This window comes from Python bivittatus, unplaced genomic scaffold, assembly GCF_059951505.1.
Source record: "Python bivittatus isolate LINGU-HERP-01145 unplaced genomic scaffold, Pbiv_v1 ctg000590_np1212, whole genome shotgun sequence".
In the NCBI taxonomy this organism is placed as follows: Eukaryota; Metazoa; Chordata; class Lepidosauria; order Squamata; family Pythonidae; genus Python; species Python bivittatus.
Window position 1 is genome coordinate 113,841 of NW_028277086.1, and position 19,099 is coordinate 132,939.

Here is a 19,099-nt window from a genome sequence, read left to right on the forward strand (position 1 = left end):
TTTCCCTCCCTACAGAGATAAGATGAGCTTTTCCCCTCTTTTCATCAGCTCCAAGTGAGGCAGTGAACATGCTCACTCAGTACCTGGACTGGGTGAGGATTAACAAAGTGAAGCTTGGTCCAGACAAAAGAAGGGTGTTATTGATGGATCTTTGTTCATTCAGAACAGTGGGGTTCAGCCAGTTCTAGAAGCTTTGCTAAAGGACTACTTCACAGCCTGGGCTGCTAGAGACACATATGATCTCTGAGGCATGAAGCTGAGTGATGTTAGCCCCAGTTATAGCAGTGGAGCCAGTCCTAGATTTGGGAACCAAATTCCCCCTAGAGATTTGTCAAATAGAATCTCCCCCAGTTTCTGTAGAATCTATTCTCATCACACCTGCCTTCCCCCCATCCACCAACAGGGGAAGCTCTAAGGGGTAACTTCACTCCCTCCCAGGTCATCCAAGGAGAAAAATAAGATCCCACCTCCAATTAGGAACTTTTTACTGCTTTTACTTATGTCATTAGCAAACAATATATGAGTACATGAACAGTGGTGCAATGGGAACTGTATACCAAGCTATGAGATGAACAGTCCAGTAATCAAAGCCCCCCCCCTTTCAAAATAGTAACAATAACAATAATAACATGTGCCTATCCCAGGTCCTTGGGAAGGTCTTGATAGGTGGATAAAAATGCCAAATCCAGTCTAAACATCTGGCTGATTGTGCGACCAACCGTAACAATGACTATTTGCTGTCAAATCGATGTTGACTCTTAGTGACCACACATAAGCTTTCTCCAGGATGATCTGTCCTCAACCTTTTAGGTCTCTTAGCAGTGCCTTCACTGCTTTTGTAATTGAGTCATCCACCTGGCTGCTGATCCTCCTCCTCTTCTTTTTCCTTCCACCTTTCCCAGCATTATGAACTTCTCAGGGGAGCCGAGTGCGGCCAAAATATGATAGTTTGAACCTGGTCATTTGTGCCTCGAGTGAGAACTCTGGACTGATTTCTTCTATGATCCATTTTTTTTTCTACTATTTATGATATTTTCAAGAGTCTTCTACAGCATCGAAGTTCAAAAGTGCCAATACTGTTTCTATCCTGCTTCTTAAAACATTTCCCATTCATAGAAAGCCATTGTCTTAACAACTCTAACATTTGTATGTGTAGACACTTAAAGCATCTGAATATCTTTCCCAAGGCCTTCACTGATACTCTACCCAATGCTAGCCTGCAGTGTATTTCTTGACTGCAGGTTTCTTTATTGTTGATAGTCATTCCTAAAAGGCAGAAGCTGTCCATCACTTCAGTATCTTCACTTCAATTCAAGAGATAGTTCATGCTTCTTTGGAAGAGGAGGTATTACTAGATGCCTTGAAGAAGATTATGGTGCTTCTTGAAGAAGCCACTCAGTCTCCAATTTCCCCTTTTAAGAGAAGATTTTGGAGAAAGTGGTGAGGCACGAGTATTCTAGATGAGGCAGATTGTCAGAACCCCTTTAAGCTGTGTAGGCATGAGAGGAAACCACATGGGCTGCTGCATCAGAACCTGGATGGAGGGGTGTGACCCTCCCCACCCTAGAAGACCTCTCAGTGGCATTTGAACAACCCTGGTAGCCTCCTGGTCCATCTGTCAGGATTGGGAGTGCGTGGCTCTATCTACAGTGGCTCCATTCTTTCCTGAGTGGGTGCTGGAGAAGGAGTGGTTGAGTTGGTGGCCAGTCTTCTGGGGGCTGCCACTGGATCTGGCTCCCTCACCCTTTCAACTTGTCTATTAAATCACTGGAAGAGGTTATTGGTCAGTTCAGGGTGAGGGATCGTCAGTGTGCTAAGGATACCCAGTTGCCCATTATCAAGCCAAGCTAAGCTGGAGGTAAGGTAGGGGCCTTATCCCATGCCTGGAAGCTTTGAGGGGCTGACGGGAAAAAGCAAAGTAAAACTGAATCCTACCAAAAGGAAACTATGGCTCCCCCCACCACCACCACCACCACCAAATGGCTTTCTGCTGGCTCTAGATGAGGTTGTACTCCCACCGCCATTTCTCCTGGATTCGCAGCACTGCTGGACCAGCAGGAGGGGTCCATGGCCAGGAAAGTCTTAGGCAAACTTCAGCTGGTGTGCCAGTTATGGCTGTTTCTGTGGCCAGAGGCCTTGGCCACAGAGAGGCATGTCATCATGACATGGAATATATTTGCTTTACATGGGGCTACCCTTGAAGATTACTCAGAAATTGCCCTTGGTGTAGAATCTGAAGCCCACCAATTGAGAGCTACTTCAGCCCTATGACACCAGTTTTGTTGGGTATCGGTAGGTTTCCAAGTATAGCTCAAGGGAATGGTTTCATATCCTACACGGCTTGGCTCCCAGATACCTTCAGGATGTCACCTTTGTACTGAATCCGCCCATCCAGTGCAGTACACATGACAACTGATGTGGCTGGTATCAACCCAGTTGGATTCTCCCTTTTCTTTCTTAGGGTGCTTTTAATCGGACTCCCTTGTACCGAGCAGCCTTTGGGGGACACTTGGCAGCGGTGGAGCTGCTTCTCCAGCATGGGGCTGATCCTCGAGTCTATGCTGATGACGGCAACACACCGGGACAGGTATGCCTGAGCTTGTTGCAACCAATTGCTTCTCCTCCTCTTCGCTGTGGCCTTGGATTCTGCAGCGGGTGTGCATGCCAAGGGAATCGGAATCCACGTACAGTCCCCATTGCCCTGTTCCTTTCAAGGTAAGCAGGGTTATGCAAAGCATAAAAAGTAGTAAGCCGAAGTAATGAAAGGCATGAGGTAGGAAAACAAAAGTAAACCTAGCTAAACCGTTTTTACCAGAGTTTCATCTTTCCATGCCTTTCTGTTCTTGAAGATCTCATCAGCTCCATTTAACCCTGACTTCTCTCAGCCCATTCGCTCACCATCCTCATTCATAGTCTCGGTACGGCCAAACCCCACACTCTTCTGTTACTTTTGCACTCGGTCCACCTTCATTCAGCAGCCACTCATCCTTGACCATTTCAACAGATACCTTTCTTAAGGACCTCATTCCCCTGCATTCAACTTCTCTTTATGTTCCTCCTCACACACCCAACTCTTACTTCCATGGAGCAAAGTGGGCAGGCGCTCCTGGCCACAGCCACTTCAGCCAAGATCCGTTTCTCTCAGCAGACCACCCGCTACCAGCATTTCCACATTTTCAAATTCCCCTTCTTTAATAAGTTTTCTACCAAGGTAAACAAATTCAGTATTTGCTATTTAACTTGCTCCGCTTAAGTGTAACTGCTTACAGGTCCCCTCCCTGAAGCAGTGCCTCTGATGGGCCCTCTCCTGTGGCTGGCCTGCCCCCTGGAAGGAGCCCCCCCAGGTTGTGGGCCTGGTGCGAAGCCTGCAGTGGCCACAGGGATCGGCGCGCCCGTTTTGTGATACGAGTGTGTATTGCTGTCACCAGCCTTCTCTACGGGTGGCCGGTATACTGTTTTTTGCATTCTTCTGTGGGTTTGGTACGGCCCTTCTTTTCTTTTCTTTTCTTTTCTTTTCTTTTCTTTTCTTTTCTTTTCTTTTCTTTTCTTTTCTTCTCTCTTTTTTCTTTTTCTTGGATTTGGATTTTTTTTCTTTTTATTGTTTGCGGCTTTGAATCACTAATGGTACATTTTTTAAAATTAAATTTTCAAAACCTTGCAAATTTTACATTCCCTGTCAAACACGCCTCATTGCATCATACCCTCTATCTAACACTTTTTGCAAAAACATTTTTCTCAGCTAAAAATATGGCATCACATGCATACAAAAGAGCAGACGAACTCACATCCTCAAGCAACGAACCTCTGAAGTCACCCCAAGCCTTCCTTACACATTTATCCATAGATACATTAGTCAAGAGCATGCCGCTACTTTGCCTTGTACTCAGTGCACTGGGAAACCATTTGCTACATATTCCATTTGCGCTCATGCAGGCTTTATATTCACCACGTGCCACTCTTACTGCACCCCGCAACATATTCATGCAAAACATTTAAGACTGCTCACTTTACAATGCACTTTCTCCAAATCAGCAACAAATTTTCTTTTTCACATTCATACATTTCTCCATGATCTACTAAACAGCCAAAATCTGGGTTGCATTAAGCTGCACTGCCCTTTCTCCATTTCACTCACTGTCACGTCTCATTTCCTTTTGATTGTAACTCTGCCAAACACTTTCCCAGGCAGACTTCAGAAATTAATTCCTGATAGTTTTGCCTTCAGTCGTGCCACGTTTCTTTACGTGCCACAGGGCGTGTATAGGGTTAGGGTTAGGGATCGCATTCTTCCAATCCTCTAACACGGGAGCAGTCTTCATACGTGTTAAATCATGTCATGAGGCAATCACATTTGTATTTTAAAATTTCTCCAGCTATACCTGTAGTCTTATCATTTTTCAACATTCTTACAGCGTGGAGGGTTTCCTGTGCATCCATTTTTTAAAAATGGTAGAATAATAACGTTGGAACAGACTTTCAAGGCTAGGTATTTCCTTTTCAGCAGCCATGAGCAGAGCTGGGCCTGTTACTACAGATGGCCAGATCAGGGCAGAGCAGAGTAAGCTATTTCCTGGGATCTGGACTCTGTGCTTCTCTCAAGATTTGAGGAGCTGCATCGCACTGCTGTCTCATGTTCAGCTTGTGGCCAAGAAGGACGCCCAGATCAAATGTAATTGAAAAGGACACTCAAATTACTCTCACGTGTACTACTACCAAGCCAGGTCTGTGCCTTACATTTTTGTACCCAGATACCAAATTGGACAGTTCTTCTTGTTCACTCTGTTCATTTTAGCCCATTTCCTCGCCTCATCCCAAATAATTTGATCACATCTGTGTTTAATTCTGTTCCCTGTCTTTTTAGCCTTCTTCACCCAATTGTTTCAAAACCATTTTTACTTCCATCCAAATCACACTGCATGTTTTTCTGCTTTTTTAATTTAATCATAACTCCTCATTGCTTTCTCTCTTTGACTACCTTCTTTTTCTCTGTATGCACATTATACAATAACTTTTTCTCATCTTTACTTTTTGCAGCAATCATTCTCTTATGTCAATCTTTTCTCCTTCACAGCCGCTTTGTCCTTCCACCAAGCCCTCTTTTCCAGACTTCTGGTTGGAAGCATCTGGTTGGAATGCCACTTCTGTGGCATTTTGTAAAAATATTCTTTTCTTTCTGTTCCGACCGTATTCTACATCTTTCTGTCATTCTCTTGGCAGATTAATCTATATTCCAATCCTTTGTCATGTAAGATTCATAGTTTCCCTTCCTGCAATTATTACTCTTTCATTGGAGTTTACTTTTCTTCCATGTGCATTTTTCTCAAGGCCCACACGAGACACTACTAAGAAATTGGAGTGACCCACATTCAGAACCTCTGGTCCTCCTATCCTTCATTAATTCTCCTTCTTTCATTATAAACAAGCATGCTTTTAGATTTATATTCATTCCTTTGCAGTGTGTTTTTATGAATAAACTTAAACCATGTATTTGAAACAGTTATTTTCTAAGCAGATATTCTCAAAACGATTCTTGTCAGGCATGGGTGGGTGGTTCTCAGGACTGAGCAGAAAAACGCAGGGTGCAAAACCTTCTTGTGAAGCAGTCCTCTTTCTTTCTTTCTTCCTTTCTACATCACATTTCAAGATAGAAAAGCACTGGATTCACAGAAAGTTTGGCTCTTCAGCTTGACAGCTCTGCCGGGGCATTCAGGTTAATACCTCCCACCCCTTCTGTTCTGGCCTCAGGAGAGAGTGGAATGCGCCAAACTGAGAGAGATCTAATGTGTGAGCCCTAGTCAATGGGATCAGGTCCATGTTTGCTGTGGCGGTTATGAGCTCCAGAGCTACCGCTGGCTCCAGGCCCAAAAAAGGCAGACTGACGTTCCAAGACCAGTACTGTTTTCTGCATCCCCCTGCTCACTGGGAGGGTTTCAGCAGGCCAAGGCGATGCACTGTATGTGCCCCATAGGTGTGGGTGGGAGACTCTTCCCAAAGGCGTGCTTGGCCGTGCCGAGTCTTAGGCATAGCTTGGGATGTCCCCTGGCCCACAGAACGAATGGCCCTAGTCCTCATTTTGTCCTTTGGTCCTACTCTCGGGAATATTATTCTTGCACCCATTCTTGTTTGTGAACCTCTCAGGCTGTGGCCTGTGGTTGCTTCTCCCAAGGTTGCTTCTCTGGACGGTGTGGTGGCTATCCTGAACTCCTGGGACATCACCCTGACAGACACCATGCTCCACAAGATGGAGGCCGAGCAGCAGCGCCGAGCCCTGCAGAAGCAGAAGCACAAGGAAGCAGAAGTGCGCCAGTGAGCTCCCTTCCTCCCCTCCCTGGCCTGCGTCGTTTTAACGTGGCCTCTGAGTATCTACTGTACTCCTCTGATTGTGAACAACTTTTGGAGTGCTTTGGCATACAAAGTGGTCTGTAAGTAACGTACATACATGAGGTGGTGTAAGACGCATCTTTGTTATAGTGGGTGGGGGGAGGGGGGAGAGGGCTCTCTTAAGCAGTCTACAGCAGACACTCAAAGGAGGCTTGTGGGAACCCTAGCGTTGCAGTGGCACCTCCCCATTTAGATCTGGGGGAGCCCCAAAGTCCCACACCAAGGACTTTGTCAGGCTCCAACTTCCCCTTCAGAGAAGGAGAAAGACCAGGAGGGCCAAGTGTTCTCAGTGAGCAGTTCAAACTGGGTCCTTGACTCCTGTTGGTCCCCACAGGACTGCAGAAGCAGTGGAGCAGTTGGCCAAGGAGCACGAGAGATGCAGCAAGGAGGTGAGAGCCAGACTCTCCCCCAGGGAGGCTCTCGGGGGTCTGGTTTGCCAGCCTAACTTTTGGGGCACGTAGCACGCTGCACCTGATCCTTGACATCAGTGCTTGCAGCCTTGCCCTCCGTGCATCTGAGAAGAAGCTCAGCCTTGTCACCGAAACCTGCCTGGCCTTGATCTAGCGGGATGGCTTTGCTCCAGATGAACCTTCCCAGCCATGTAGCCTCTTCTGTGTTGCAGCTGCAGCAGGCCTATGCTGAACTCAACCGACGAATAACGGAGCATGACAAGTGCCAGCGGAAGCAGATGGGCAACGCAGAGATCACCCTCCACGTGAGTGCCACCCCCATTCCAGGTGCATTCCACAGCCCAAGAGCTCCGGCTTTCAGGGATGCTCTGAAAGGCTGCAGATTGCAAGGCTGTGGCGCTGTATGCTATCGACCCAGGCATGGCAAGACTTTCCCCTGCAGTGTAGATGCACCGGTCAGCTCTCTGCGATTTGCCATGCAGCTCGGTGATGGGATGCAGGCACCCGGGCTCTACTCAGCCCATCTGCAGGGGCCTAGGAAAAAGATATCCCCTCAGAGTTGTTGCTCATGCTATGGCCATTTCTCTCTGTGGTGGGGGAATGTCTGGGGTTGGAGACAGCTGGAGGTGGCTAACCCACTCCACCTGAATACAGTTGCAATCGACCATGTTCACAGGACATGCTTGATGTTAGATTAGTACGCTTTGAGGCTCTTAATAATATATTCATATTATTCATATTAATAATATCTTAAACTGTAAACTAGCCAACTGTGCTTGGTTCACATAGCTTGCTAGGCCACAAGGAAACTAAGGTTAAAGGCTAACCCGGTTTTGCACCTTGGATCAAGGCGCGAGGCCTGCAGCTGGCCTGGTGAACGTGTTGTGCAAGGCGACGCTCTCTTGGGCCACGTCTGCTCATCCTGTCTGCTCAGAGGGTGTTTTCTGTGCCAGGCCATAGCCGATGCGGAAGAGCTGGTGGAGAGGCTGCGCGTGGCTGCTGAGGATGCTGAGGAGAAGCTGTCCCTGAGCCGCCTGAAGCTGCGAGAGCAAATGCAGGAGGGTCAGCGACGTGGTTCCCTGGGGTTACTTACAGTTGCTGCAAGGGATGAGCCTGCTTAGAGCCAACGGGCAACCCAGCTGAGGCTGAGGCTGAGGCTGAGGCTGAGGCTGAGGCTGAGGCTGAGGCTGAGGCTGAGGCTGAGGCTGAGGCTGAGGCTGGGGGTGATCCCTGCACGGTCCTTCCCATACTTCTCCAAGGGCGCTCCTGAACTTGGAGCTGGGCTACCTCAACCTTGCAGTTCTTCACAGTGGCTCCCTGCCTACTCCTACTGCCTACTCAAGATCATTTCTGAACACAGGTGACTTTGCCCCCGAACAAGGAATCAGGGCTGTTCCGAAAGGGTTAGCCTCGCCCTCGAAATGCAGGCTGGTTTGGGAAGGGAGAGGAGAGGAGAGGAGAGGAGAAAGGTGGCATGTTGTGCTCAGGGAAGAAGAGCCTGTTGAGGGAGTTGATCCAGCATTCCACAAGGTCTGGATGGCCATCAGAAAAAGAGCCCAGGGCACTGGGGAGGGGCCCCAAGGAATAGGGAGATGCTGCCAAGGCTTCCCTAGTGGTTTGGAGGGCAGCCACCAGTCCCTCACTGCTGTGCTCTGCCTCAGCAGGGTCGCCCTCGAAGATTCAGGGCCTGAAGTGCTCCGTGCAAGAGCTGGATGACGTGCTGATGAAAGATGTGGGTGGGAAAATCCACGCAGATGGGCGGTGAGTGGCAAGGAGGGCGCCTGCCTGGCAGTCCTCCCCAGGAAGCAGGGCCTTGTGGGCTCGAGCAGTAGATGGACTGCCATCCCAGCCACCAGCTCTCTCCTCCCCTCCCTTTAGGTGGCCCCTGATCATTGACCCGTCTGGCCAGGCAGCAATTTTCTTGCGTTATCGTGACACCAATTACCTGAACACCGTGAATCCTGCTGACATGGCTGTGGAGACCATTCGCCTGGCCTTGCTGGGGTCTCTTCGGTAGGGCTCAGCCAAACACGGCACGGCCATGGGGAGCGCTGAGCCAGCTGTGGTGTGGGAGGACAGCACAGGGCAACAGATGTGCCACAAACAATGTCAGAGGTGGGAAGGGGAAGTTGGGTTCTGATGAGAAGCACAAAGGTACCTTCTGGCAGATGGCCTACCAACATCCACAGAGGACAACTCTCGCTCTCTCTCTCTCTTCTTGGCCCACCCATCCCCAGCTATGGAAAGCCCCTGGTCTTTGACATGATGGAGCTGGACATGTTTGACACAGTGAAAAAGCAACTGGAACGGCTACAGCCAGGCCTCACTGAGATGGTGCTGAGCAGGAAAATCCTTGAGAATGAAATGTGAGTGCTTCTATTACGTGCCATCAACCCAGAGCAACTTTTAATGGGCCAGAGGCCTCTCTGGTGCCCTAGAACCTAAGGAATGGGGCAGTAGGAGGTCATCTGAACAAAAGAGAGAAGGGTGAAGCATTGGGTTGTAAAATATGGCTGTGGCCATACAGAAAATAGATCCAGAGGTTCAGGGGTGAGGTGGAGGATCTCTCTGCAGCACCTGTAAAAAAATCTTGTGTTTGTCCTTAATGGACGTTGATCTGAGACCCTCTCAATGCCATTACAGGCCAAGGCACTTAGACAACTGGAGATGCAGCCAAGGGCAACTTCTACAGGCTATTTGAATCTTGCCATTTCCAAAAAAGGAGCAAGTAGCACTCAAAAGAGATGCAGGAACAAAGCCAACTATCTCCATGGATTACAGTTCAAGTAAACCCATTCAGCCCAAGTCCACAGAGATGGACTCCATGGTAGCTGCATTCATACAACATTTTAACTTGGCCATACAGTCAACAGCAGTTGAGCAGGCTCAGTGACGCCAAATTAACCAAAGAATCAACCCACTTTCTGGATTTGCCCGGTACATTTATAGATGAACCAGATGGGCTGAGCTGGCGTTACGTGCTAAGGAACAGAAAATTGGAGAAAGCTTAGCGTGTTGTGAGAATGCAGCCCTGGACCTCTCCTTTTTAAGCGACTATATAGGGCCTACTGGTCTCGAATGCAGGTCAGGTACAAATGCCATTCTCCTGAGGGAGCAGGGGATCATTTCAACCATGACGATGTACACACCAACCTCTCCAATAGTTTTCCTTTCTTTGGAATCTTCCCAGCTTTGTACTGCTGCTGCAACATTGGTCACCAAACACACTTTAACAGTTGTGCACCAGTTACGCCCTTTCCTGGATCGGGATGCCCTTCGGTCATTCATGCCCTTGCTATCTCCCAGATAGACTACTGCAATGCGCTCTATGTGGGGCTACCCTTGAAGAGTATCCGGAAGCTTCAGCTGGCCCAGAATGCAGCCGTGTGAGTTATTTTTGGGGCCCAAAGAAGGACCCATGTAACACCGTTGCTCCGCAAGCTGCATTGGGTACCGGTTTGCTTCCGGGTCCCATTCAAGGTGCTGGTTATCACCTCTAAAGCCCTACATGGCATGGGACCAGGTTACCTGAGGGACCGCCTCTCCCCTATGACTTCAACCCGTCCCACCCGATCACACAGAGAGGGCATGCTCCGGACCCCCTCGGCAAAAGAGCGCCGACTAGCGGAGTCCAGAAGGCAGGCCTTCTCTGCGGTAGCCCCCGCCCTTTGGAACATTCTGCCCCCGGAGGTGACACGGGCCCCCTCACTCCCGGCCTTTCGGAGGGACTTGAAGACCTGGCTCTGCCATCTGGCCTGGGACGGGGAGGGAAGGGAGGTCATCAGATGTGGGGTTGGCTGGCCCCCTAGAGGCCTGGCGTTGCTGCCCTGAACCATCGGCCTCCTGGACCTTTTCCTTTCCCTTTTATTCTTTGTAAATGTGTCCTCTTATAATTTAACTGTATATTTATTTATTTATTTTGATATGTTGTAAGCCGCCCAGAGTCCCCCATTGGGGGGAGATGGGCGGGGACAAGCTTAATAAATAAACAAACAAACAAACAAACAAACATGCCTAACTTACTGGCGGTGGTAGGATTAGGGTTTCATGCAAACAGCTATGTCCAGCCAGCATCTTATCCCAAACAGCCCATGAGTCAACAGAGCAATTTCCTTCCTGAGATGGGCTGACTGGGTCACATAAAAATGGTCCCATCAGTCTGAGGGAGGGAAGAACCCCCCTTCAGTTCTCCACCCCACCCGCCTACCCACATTCACACTCAGGTACTCCCCAAAGCATTGTCTAGAGGGAGGAGGACAGAGCTCTGCTCTTTGTCCAGCAGTTGGTCAGCATGCCTACTGGGGGGACGCATAGGCGCATTCCTCCAGCTGTAGCACAGGACATCCCCTGCCTGGGGTTGCACCAAGAACTGTGTTAGGCCAGGCCAAACCCCTGCATGGCTTAGGAAACCCATCCCTCAGTTAGTTCATAAGCCTTGATCTGTTGCTCAATCTGTGGCCCACATTCAGGCAGTAATGGCCAGTTCCAGAGGCTGAGGTCTGAGCACCCATGTCCTGTCTCGGCAGATATCGCTCCTTATTGAAGCCAACAGATGGACCAGAATACGCAGAGACTGAGTTTCAAGTTGCTCGAATCGAAAAATTCAAACTCTTTGTTGTCACCAAGCGCCACCACCCTCCGGAAGAGCTGCTGCAGACCCTCCTCCCTGTCCAAGTCCTCCTATCTGGGGCCAGGCGGTAGGCACAGCCTGACGGTGCCTGATTACACAGCACCCTGTGGGGTGCGTGCTTGTCTTGCAGTGACTTGCTGCAGGTGGGCAGGGCCTATCCTCCTGGAGCAGCAGCAGGAGACAGGGGCTCCACCTGACTACAGTTGGCTCTTTTTCAGAAAGCGGGGCTTCAGAAGAACTCCCTTCCCACAGTGGCTCCCGTCAGCCTCGTGAGTTGACAGGGAGGGAGGACCTGCCTGCCATCAGCCAAGATCGCGTTTCTGTTACCTTTGCAGACCATTCTCCCCCCCACCCCACCCCACCCCACCCTGCCCTGCCCGAGCTGACAGCCACTTGCGTATCAATAAAGGCTTCCTTCAGAAGGTTGCAAGATGCCCTCTTCTGACCCTCTTTTTCCACAGCCAAAGACCCTCTGGAAATTGCCCCCCCCCCCGCTTTTCCACCAGCCCCTCCTGGAATGGCTCTCCATGCCATACGAAGCGGCCCTGCCTGGGCCACAGTGGCTTCCCAAGGCCTCTGGCCACCTGCCGCTGCAATGGTAACCCCTTAACAAAACAACTCCCATCTTCGTAGCCAGTGAGACGGTCACAGAAAGAAACCGCATCATGGCTTAATCTGCTGACCTAGTTTGCCAGGCGCGGCAAGGCAATAGCCAGCCTAATTTAGCCTGCGGGAAGCTGGCCCTTGGGGCAAACTAACAGGGGCAGGTGTGCACACGTGCACCTGGGGAAGGCTAGACTGCTTGTGATGGGTGGGGGGCCTCCTTCCATCATCCGGCTGAAGCCCAGAAAAAGAAATAGGCCCGGCAACTCCTTTTGACCGGTAGCCGCTGACTTCCGTTTCCAGAGGCCCAAAGAACAGGCGCCTTGCTGGAGACCTGCCGAGCGGCTTCAGTGCTTTCCTTAGGGGCTTAGGCGAAGAGGCAGAGGGAACGCGCATCCGATCTGCGGCGGATGCAACCCCTGCAAGCTGGCTACTCGCCCCGAGGCAGAATGGTTTCTGTGCAGCAGAGCGGTGGGCTAAAAGCAGCAGGCAAAGCCAAGTTCCCTCACTTACGCACAGCCACAGGACAGCCACCGCCTGTCTTGGGGGTTGCAAACTGTTAAGGAGGCTGCCAAAATGTCAAACGTGCTTTGGGCTGGATCCACAGAAATGTAATTTCCAAATCATGGGAAGTAGTAATGGAGAGACCCCACCTTGAACATGTGCCCACTTCTGGGCGTCACAATTGAAGAACGGCAAGGGTGATCCAGGGACCAGAAATTATATTTTCCAGAGAGAAGGGGCCCCTTGCTAGGTTTAGCTCTGAGGAGCAACAGGGGATGATGATGTATTAGGGCTCTTTAAATACCTGAAAGGAAGTCACAGAGGAGGAGGTCTGGACTCTGGGATACAGGATAAGGCTTGAAGTCACGGGGCAGGAGGTCCAGCTGAACGTCAGAGAAAAGCTCCTAATAGCCAAAGCCCCTGGACAGCCCCCCTCTGGGATGCTTTCGCTTGGATCCGGCTGTGAGTCTGCTAGGGCCCTTCCGGCTCGGACTGGCGGTTCTGATCAGCGTTCCTACCCCCACTTAATGTTCTGAAGCCAACAGAAGAGATTTAGGACGAGGCAGAAGACTAACCTGCGCCACGCCACCACCAGATAAACTCGTGCTCTCGGGATGGACACGTTCTCCCAGAGCAGAGCGTCCTCCTTCAAAAGGGCCACAGATGAGGAAGCACAGAAGAGATTTCCCCGCCCACCTGGATACCCGGGGTCCCGACCCACAAACTAACGAAATGGGCTGGGTTCACCAGAGGATGGGCGTCAAAGTAGCCAAGCATCCCATTCTACATCTGCTACCCCCGGGCCCTGCCACATCGTGCAAAGACAGCCTGCGTGACTCCAGCTCAAGGCTCAGATGGCGCGTCTGGCACTTCTTCCACCGTGCCGTTCCTCCACTGCCACAGGCCTGTTATCTTCTTGGGTTCACTTAAAGCCGCGGGCTCTCAAACTTTACTCAACTGCTGCTCACAATCCCTTCTTGAGCACAGTCCCCTCCCTGGGTGGCCCCCAAGGCTGGCCTTATTTCAGGGAGAAGTGTTTAGAGAGTTGGGCCCTGCTAAGTCAGGGAAGAATCAGGGGCTCTAAAAGGTAAAGTAAACTTTATTGTCATTGAACCACAAAATAGATTTCTTTGGTTGTACAAATGTCACTAGTTACAGTCTTGATCTCCCTTCGACTATCCCGGGAGAGGATAGATGTATCACAGCCCAGCACCTATAAGTTAGTTAGTCACTGAAACCCTGCCTGATCACTCCCAAGTTGCTTATTAAAAGCAAATGCTAAAATTAGTTTAAAAACAAAAAGCTCTAACAGTTGATGTCGAAGCAGCCACATTTGCAGCTTCAGAAAAAGAGACAGAGACCTTCTCTCTCTACCTTCCTAAAACCGAACGCACACATTCTGTTAAAACGAGTCTTCCCAATTTGGCATAAGAGATCCCCCGTCCTGCGTGCGACTGACAAGCCTGCACAGTGGGCTACGAGCACACCAATGGGCAGAGCCATTCTGCCCCTCTTTCCAGATGGCCTGGCAGCTCCAAAGCCAGGCCGCAAAGCACGGCTCTGGGCTGGTGAGAGGTGCAACCCCCCCAATCCTGGGACTCCGTTTGGGGCCCCAACGCCCCTTCCCCCCACTCTATCCCAACCCCACAACATCTGCATCACCACACCTAATGCGACTAGCCTGCCCCTACGTCGGCTCCCCGCTTCTCTACCCTGCCTGGCATGGCAGCTCCCGAGCATCCCCCCCACCTCATGAACAGACAGGCGGGCTATTCTCTGCCTGCCCAGACACCGGGGCCCACCTGACAAGGCAGGAGGTGACTGCAAGCCCCTCCGTCGTGAGGCCCCTCCTGGCCGTTGCCTGGGACCAAGGAAGGTGGGGGACGGGGCACAGGAGGGGCCCCACTGCTGCTTGGCCAACGTCTGGCTGGTCTCTGGCAACCGCAGCTGATGGCCAAATGGAAGCAGCTTCGGCACCGTCCTCTACCCATCCACTATTTACAGACGCTACATCCCATCAGTTCCCTCACCCCTAATGCTCTGCCTCTGATTTGTCAGAACCTGCCCCAGTGCATCGCAAGGAGATTCACAGCCCCCGTGTCCATTGAGGGGCCGAATGGCCACGTGCCCCACTCCGTCCCCCTGGCCCGGCTGTGTCCGTACAGTCTCCGAGGGCAGGTGCGTTATGTTGGGACGGCGGTTTCTAAGCTGTGTTGGGCCTGCTGGAGTTTGCGCTCCTCACCGAACAGCCCCAGCTCCTGGCCTGCGGAGGGGCTGTGGGGCACCAAGGGCTCCGGAGTCCCATCGTGGTCTTGGCGCACTGAGGGGAGGAAAGAGAAGACTGTCAAAAGAGACCCTTCTCTTTTGCCAGGTGCCTTCCGGGAACACGGCCCTACAGAAGTGTGGTCAGCACTCCACAGAGGCTCATTCACAGCACATGGGAGGACTGTGCGGAAGCCGCCCCCCCTTGTCAGGAGCAGGACCAGGACCTGCAGGCTCTGGAGGAGGGAGGACACCCGGGGGCCCACAACTGCCAGACTGGGTTTGGGGGAGCTGGTCTTAGGTCACGGGCATCCCTTCCTGCCCCAGGCAAGGCCAGGACCTGGTGATCCTTCTGTGCATCCCCCTCGTGGCCCGGCCACTCCCTCCTCCTTGCCCTGAGCGACCAAGCGGTCTGGGAAGGAACAGGCAGCCGTGGCTTGGGGACCCGGAGACGGCGGGCGCCCACCTACCTGAGCTGCCAAGGCGTTTGCAGGATTCTCTACCATCCAGAGTCTGCAAGAACAGAGGGTTAGGGTTAGGCTGCCTGCCCCTCCCCCTCCGCCATGCTGGGGGTGCCTAGAGAACCCAGTATGCCGGCTGGATGGGGTCTGATGGGGGTACAAGCAGCAGCTGAGGATGGTCCCCTTGCTTTGGGTGGCAAAGTGTCTTGCCACCCAATGCCCTCCCACCTGCTGCCCCTTCTAAGCAGCCGCCAACATGCTGGCAGTCCAGGCCCGGCTTCTGATCTCTACCTGGAAAGGGGATGATGGGATGACGGTTAACAGCTCAGTGGAAGAGTCAGCCCTGTTATGGACAGCCACAAAGGGTGAATTCCAACTGCCCAGGTCGATACCCTGCATGCACTTCCTAGTGGGTGGGAAGCTGGCTGGCGTGCCAGGTAGCCCCCCAATTCAAAATCCTAGCTTGCACAGAAGAGCACGAGAACAGCTGGCCACATATGCCCACACTTACCAGGACTGTCTTTACTATTAACAGGCCACGGTGCCCACGGCCTGCGTGTGATTAAAGCTGGTAACCCCAACTATACCTTCTGTTATCTTCCTAAAAAATGTAACATATAAGCCTTGGTTGCCCAATGCCATGAAGGAGTGAGTGGTAAAAAGGATGAATTGAGCAGAAGAAAGAAAAATAGGTATGTTGCAGGTGTTTGAAACGAAGGGAAGGATCCACTAATCTGGATGGTGGCCTATGCTGTGGAGTTGATTAATGTGTGCACAAAAGGGCGGGTGTTAGCTGTATTATGAGTCGAAGGGGCAAACCACACACCACCAACTATGGGCTGGCAGCACTGAAGCGATTGTGCGCAAGCAGGAAAGTAGGACACACGGGGTGGGGACAGTTTTATGTTATGTTCCAATGAATGGGGATAATTAAAGAAGGAGAGGAGGACTTGGAGAGCAATTGTGCAACCTTCAGAAGGAGCGCGATGCAGGAAAACAAGTGCTGCTCCGTGACAGGGACGGAGAGGTGGGAACAAGACGCGCGCAGGGTGCAGGAACCGGCACAGTGTTTGGCAAGGTCTGTTCCTTTGAGCACGCTGTGTGAGCCCTAAGTCCGTTCTTGCATCCACACAGAACAAACTGAAGAGCAGGATGACCAGACCGAGCCAAGGATGAGATGCACCGAACAGAGGCCAGACCATTATTTACTTACCCAGCCACTCACCCACCCACGTACTCATCAGGCTATTTCTCTCAGTTTAGCAACTCTGGGCAAAGGGCAGAAAGGAATAGAAGACAAAGAACGGAAAGGTCTGAGACAAGAAAAGGAAATGCCACTCAAATGAGTTTGCTCCAATACCTTTCACGCTCTTTTATTCTTGGAAGCCACCGTGGCCCCAAACCCTCCTCTTCTTCTTGATGACCCTTACTCAACCCGTCCATGACTTAGGGTGCCTCCTCGCATCTGGGCTAGCGTGCAATCCAGCCTCCTTGCATCGGCAGGGAAAGGGGCCAGCATTACTGGCGCTCCACTGGGCCTCCACAGGGAGGTCAGAGTGGTATCCTCACAAATTTAAGATGGGGCAGTGCCAGGGTGAGAGCCAGTTTGGTGTAGCGGTTAAGGAGCTGGGAGATGGCAAGTTCTAGTCCTGCCTTGGGCTCCAAGCCAGCTGGGGACTCCAGGCCAGCCCCTCTCTCTCAGCCCTGGGAAGAAGGAGGCAAGAGCAAACCACTTCCAAAAATGCTGCCAAGAAACCTGCAGGGACTAGTCCAGGTAGCTGCCAGGAGTCAGCACTGACTTGAAGTCACATGCACACAGTTTCAGTGCAGGGACTGGTGGCTTTCCCCCCTCCCTACCAGGTTTACCTACTGGCAGAAAAGCAACCACCTGCTCCATCCTGCTTCTTCCCATGCCTCTCAATGACCCACCAACTGACCCGTTTGTTTTCTATCGGACTTCAGAACTACCGCTCTTCTGGGACAGCCTTGTTAGACTGATTGATTAGTTACTTCCCAGCTGGAAGGTCTATCCTGCACAAAGCATCCAGTCTATCCTGCAACGCCTGCCAAAATGGAGGTCGTGCCCCCAGGAGAACAAATCAACATCCCTTATTAAAAGCCAACCTAAAAAGAAGAATCTTCAATTAATTCCTTTGCCATGCGAATGCACAAATGCACTTATCCTTAAAACAGCAGTTATTTCACAAACTGCCACAGCTGCCTTTTACACCGGGGCCTCAGAATGTCCCAGCCATCCATCTGGGTGGCCTAGAGAGCAATTTCTCCCCCTAGACTGCTTTCACTCAGAACGTGGCACAGTTCTTCCCCAAACACATCTCTGGTTCTTCAGTAATTCACTGGGCATTTATTAATACTGAGTTTGGCTAGTCAGGGGGTGGGTATAAAACATGGATTCAGCATCCTGCCCACCGAGTTTAAATAAGAGCATCTCTACTTCTGTGTTAAAGGCCTCTCAACTTTCTCCTAGAGTCGCAGACTTTATCAGAGTGTCAGCAAGTCCCCATCTTGAGCTCACCCATATCCACTTGAACCCTGGACTCCATGGAGGGCATCTGACTGGCATGGATTGCCTTACGTGCAGATTTTCAACACCTCATTCCAACGGGTCCTCTTATAGACCGTTAACTGATTAAAAGCCGGGCAGGGCAGGGCAGGGCAGGGCAGGGCAGGGCAGGGCAGGGCAGGGCAGGGCAGGGCAGGGCAGGGATGCATGGACAAGTCTCTCAAAGGAGAGAAGAAGGGGAATCCTTCAAGATCTGGGGGTGGGTCTTGACTGGTACTTTTTCACCTGTTCATAAACGGTCTGGACTTGTGGGGGAGCAGAGAGCTGGCTAAGCCTGCAGATGACCCTCAACTGTTGAGGGGTGAGTCTTTAGGGCCAAGAGGTGGTCAGGCCTGCAGGGGAAAATCAAAGTGCTCGTGAGCAGCTCCAGGAGGATCTCTTCCAAGAGAGCGAAGGCTCTGCCCAGCAGCAAACGCGGGTCACTCAAAGTTAGCGTGAAGCAAAGAAAAAAACCGGCTTTGTCTGTGCAGCGATGGGGAAAAGAACTGGGGGCTCAACAAACAAGGTCCACACAGGGACCACAAGGGCAGTCAGGGGCCGCACTGGGCTGTCCTCCCTCGGGAGAGACCCCTGCGCTGGCTGGTGCCGTGTCCATTCCCGGTTGCCACCCTTGGGGATGATGGGCAGAGCTGGGAAAAGCACAGTGGGGGCAACTCTTCACCGAAGAAAAAGGCAACTGGGGGAAATGGTTGGTTGGTCGGTCAAGGGGGGTCAGTTCATGCTTGGCCTGGAGAGAGCGGACACCGCCAGGACCATGGAGATGGGAAGCAGATTCGGAACAGAAAAGGAAAGCACTTCTTCCCACCACACGTAATTAACTCTGGGATTCACTGTCACGGGGTGTGACGGCCACTTAATAAATGCACGGAGGACAATGGGCCTCTTGTGGGCTCCAGGTTATCTTTTTTGGTGGGGGGGGCAGGCCTTTAAATACCAGCTGCAGAGAGGGAGCTGTCTGCACCTCCTGCTGGTGAGCGTCCCAGAGGCTGACTGGCCTGGGAAACCAAGGGTGGCTTTGGTCTCGCCCGTTCCAGTGGCTCACTGACCATCCCCTGATCCATGCAAATTGTACCTGGATTTCATACACAGGTTTAGAAGAAGGAATGGCAGCAAATTCCCTGTAGAGAAACTTCTTTTCAGGCAGAGACTGGAAGGGCCAGCAGGGAGGGAAGCAGGGCAGGAAGGAAGCAGAGACAGAGAGAACAAGGATGACCCAGCGCGTGGGAAGGCAGGATCCCACCTCTGCCCAGGGAAGCCGGACTTC

The 19,099-nt window shown here is 51.5% G+C and overlaps 2 protein-coding genes across 13 annotated transcripts in view; one reads left to right on the top strand and one right to left on the bottom strand.

The window, feature by feature from the left end:
• Positions 1-11,492, top strand: part of IQANK1 (IQ motif and ankyrin repeat containing 1) — a 31,906-nt gene extending 20,414 nt beyond the window's left edge. Inside the window, exons 6-13 of the mRNA XM_088149276.1 lie at positions 2,462-2,587; positions 6,167-6,306; positions 6,716-6,770; positions 7,004-7,096; positions 7,745-7,853; positions 8,456-8,552; positions 9,029-9,157; positions 11,318-11,492. Of these exons, the coding sequence (XP_088005402.1) occupies positions 2,462-2,587; positions 6,167-6,306; positions 6,716-6,770; positions 7,004-7,096; positions 7,745-7,853; positions 8,456-8,552; positions 9,029-9,157; positions 11,318-11,492 (924 nt within the window). The remainder of the gene's footprint in view (positions 1-2,461; positions 2,588-6,166; positions 6,307-6,715; positions 6,771-7,003; positions 7,097-7,744; positions 7,854-8,455; positions 8,553-9,028; positions 9,158-11,317) is intronic.
• A 2,115-nt stretch (positions 11,493-13,607) lies between these two features.
• Positions 13,608-19,099, bottom strand: part of SCRIB (scribble planar cell polarity protein) — a 58,573-nt gene continuing 53,081 nt past the window's right edge. For 7 of the 12 annotated variants that reach the window (XR_015797521.1, XR_015797523.1, XR_015797520.1 and 4 more), the window contains 2 exons: positions 15,261-18,982; positions 14,743-14,848 (listed from right to left, as the gene is read on the bottom strand). Coding sequence is in view for 2 of the 12 variants with exons in the window: in XM_088148709.1 (XP_088004835.1) it covers positions 14,712-14,848; positions 15,261-15,303; positions 18,908-18,982 (255 nt within the window). In the remaining 10 variants the exon portion in view is untranslated. Of the gene's footprint in view, positions 14,849-15,260; positions 18,983-19,099 lie in introns of all 12 variants that reach the window. The other 5 variants (XR_015797525.1, XM_088148709.1, XR_015797524.1 and 2 more) reach the window with 5 other exon arrangements.